This window comes from Trachymyrmex septentrionalis, unplaced genomic scaffold (genome assembly GCF_001594115.1).
Source record: "Trachymyrmex septentrionalis isolate Tsep2-gDNA-1 unplaced genomic scaffold, Tsep1.0 scaffold66, whole genome shotgun sequence".
Classification (NCBI taxonomy): Eukaryota; Metazoa; Arthropoda; class Insecta; order Hymenoptera; family Formicidae; genus Trachymyrmex; species Trachymyrmex septentrionalis.
In genome coordinates, this window is record NW_017305843.1 from 1411118 (window position 1) to 1413645 (window position 2528).

At 29.2% G+C, this 2528-nt stretch overlaps 1 protein-coding gene across 1 annotated transcript in view; it reads right to left on the bottom strand.

Annotated features, from left to right (window-relative positions):
* Window positions 1-12: 12 nt before the first annotated feature.
* LOC108753135 (transmembrane protein 35) overlaps window positions 13-2528 on the bottom strand; it is a 10166-nt gene continuing 7650 nt past the window's right edge. Inside the window, exons 2-4 of the mRNA XM_018494476.1 lie at window positions 2323-2461; window positions 1005-1111; window positions 13-946 (exon numbers count right to left, since the gene is read on the bottom strand). Coding sequence (XP_018349978.1) covers window positions 833-946; window positions 1005-1111; window positions 2323-2461 — 360 coding nt within the window. The 3' untranslated portion in view covers window positions 13-832. The remainder of the gene's footprint in view (window positions 947-1004; window positions 1112-2322; window positions 2462-2528) is intronic.

A 2528-nucleotide genomic window follows, 5' to 3' on the forward strand; every position in this document is an offset into this window, starting at 1 on the left:
CATATATATATATAGAGTTAACTATTTCTGATCTTTTTCTTTTTCTCTTTTTGCATCATTGTATTAACTATAATATGAATAGAGAGAAAAACAATTTCTTTAATCATGACAAGCAACAATCGACATTAATGCAATGGTGTCTTAATGGACCGATATTGTGGGATGAATCATTATCATCAATTGGTGGAAACAACATTTACCGATCATCGGACTGCAATTGCTATCACCAAAACTCAAAGTTTGTATTTATAGATTTTTAGTGGTAATTAAATAATATTTATCGGAGAAAATATACACATCACATATTCATAGAGTGTTCTACTTGGGTGATAAAAAATATCCCGTCATAAAACTTTACATAACTTCCATTAATTACAAATCTTATTGTGTCTCAACATCGCTCGCTTTTTATTCTGCAAACTATATGACGATATAGTGCGCAGAGTAACACGTAGAGTGCAACAAAAATTCATCTCACTAATCACATTAAAACTGATCACTGTAAAGTAAATTATACATTCCTCTTGCATTCCCTTCCGGAGACGTACATTTTTTTTCCAAGTTGATTCACGGAATCCTAAATCATCGTTTTCTTTCTTCCTACATATTACATAGGTTTTTTTACTGCGTGTCAAATCTTTGAATATAAAAGATTCAAAAAGCTATATTAAATAACGTACCTTGAGAGAAAAATTTTATTTTTCGAAAAATGGGAACAAGAGAATATATAATTAAATTAATCTTTTTCAGAATCAGTGTCTCAGAAATGAAATCGCAGAATTAAGTGATTTAAAGTGAAAACAGTTAACACATTTTCCAACTATAATCCCATTCAGTCTTGCTTTTTCGTTTTATCGTCGACACCGTTCGCCGTCACCGATTGCGCGTTTTCTCGCCTGAGTTGCCAATCGATCACCAGTCGCCCCGCCAGCATAAAGAAGAATACCTGAAACCATTTCATTTACAACTCGTGGAACATACAATATTGATAAGTAAACACTTACCAGTGCCGGGGCGATCCTCTCGAATTTGTCATTAACCATGTAATGAGAGTACACGGCCATCAGCATCAAAAGAAGCAGCACTGTGTTCGATAAATTTTTAACTTTATCTGGAAGCAATTTACAGATGATTACTGCAATGAACAGTTCTGTTCATCAAAGATGGCAATTTATTTGATACAATGATTAAAAGGTTTATATCAATTGAAGGTCAAATTGAAAATTTACGAATTAATTTAAGTCAAATTTGCGAAGGTAAGATTTGCGAATTTATTATTACAAAGAAAGAAATGTAAATGAACACAGTTTTCGTGTTTATGACTAAATTTTAGGTATTGTTTATTACTGTATTTCAAACATAGAAAATTAACATTTTAATAAAATATTTTAATAAAACATTTTTATAAAATTTATTAAAAATATAAAAAGTGTATCATTGGGGACTGAAAATTTCGAATATTTTACTACGATTCCGTGATTTCTAAGAAAGCAATTTATTGTTGCTCTGATCTTTTTTATCTAATTTTCAAGATACTTTAAGATTGGTCCTAAAAAAACAAATCATTAGAAAATTGCTATTTCAGAATAATAATATAAACGTCGAATTCTGATTTTCATATTAATATTAACATAGTATTCATATCGTTTTCATTTTCTTAATGTTTAATTTTCCTAATGTTTATTTAGGTTCTATTATAAAAGTATTATAAAAGTGTTACGAGGAGAAAATTAGATAAAGAAAAATAATAGATTGTGAAAAGTCACGAAATTGTAACAAAATTGAATCGAAAATTTTGGTCTGCCTTTTCAATGATTCCTATATTTTAAATAAATTTCATATTATAATTTAATTTTCTACATCTTGAATATAGTAGATAATAAATAACACCTAAAAATTATATCTAATTATTACTCCTTCTTTTAAAATAAATTTACAAATTTTGTCTTCAATTTGAATTATATAAACGTTACAAACCTCTTGCCTTCCTTAAAGTTAAGAATTTGCATGGGATCATAAATGCAAGCAGATGACAATATGAGGAATCTACCAAAATAGAAACTTATCGAGAAAATTCGAATTTCTAAAATTCTATAAAAATTAATATTTGAGATTTTTAAGATTGAGGCAATTAAAGATCAGAGAAAAAAAAATATATTATACATGATAATAAATATTCGTGAGAGAATCAAAAACTACATATAATAAGATTGATGATACAATTACAAAATTTTAATTTGTGAAACTGATAATTCGACAGAACTAGTGGTTACAAAGGGAGGACATTATGATGAAAGAAGGTGGTTGGTCTTTTGCACCTACGACTTGGAATAATGGCCATGGCAAGGCCGCAGATGATCTCGAGCGAACCGACTATTCTCCGGTACCACTTGCTGGGCACCTTAAAGTCAAGTGTTCCCGAAAGCGGGAATACTTTTGCGTACTTGACATATTCCTTCCTCTGAAATAATAAAAAAAAAAGTTTAAATTCTGATAAATCTCTTCAGTGAAACTGAAAAGTAACTACT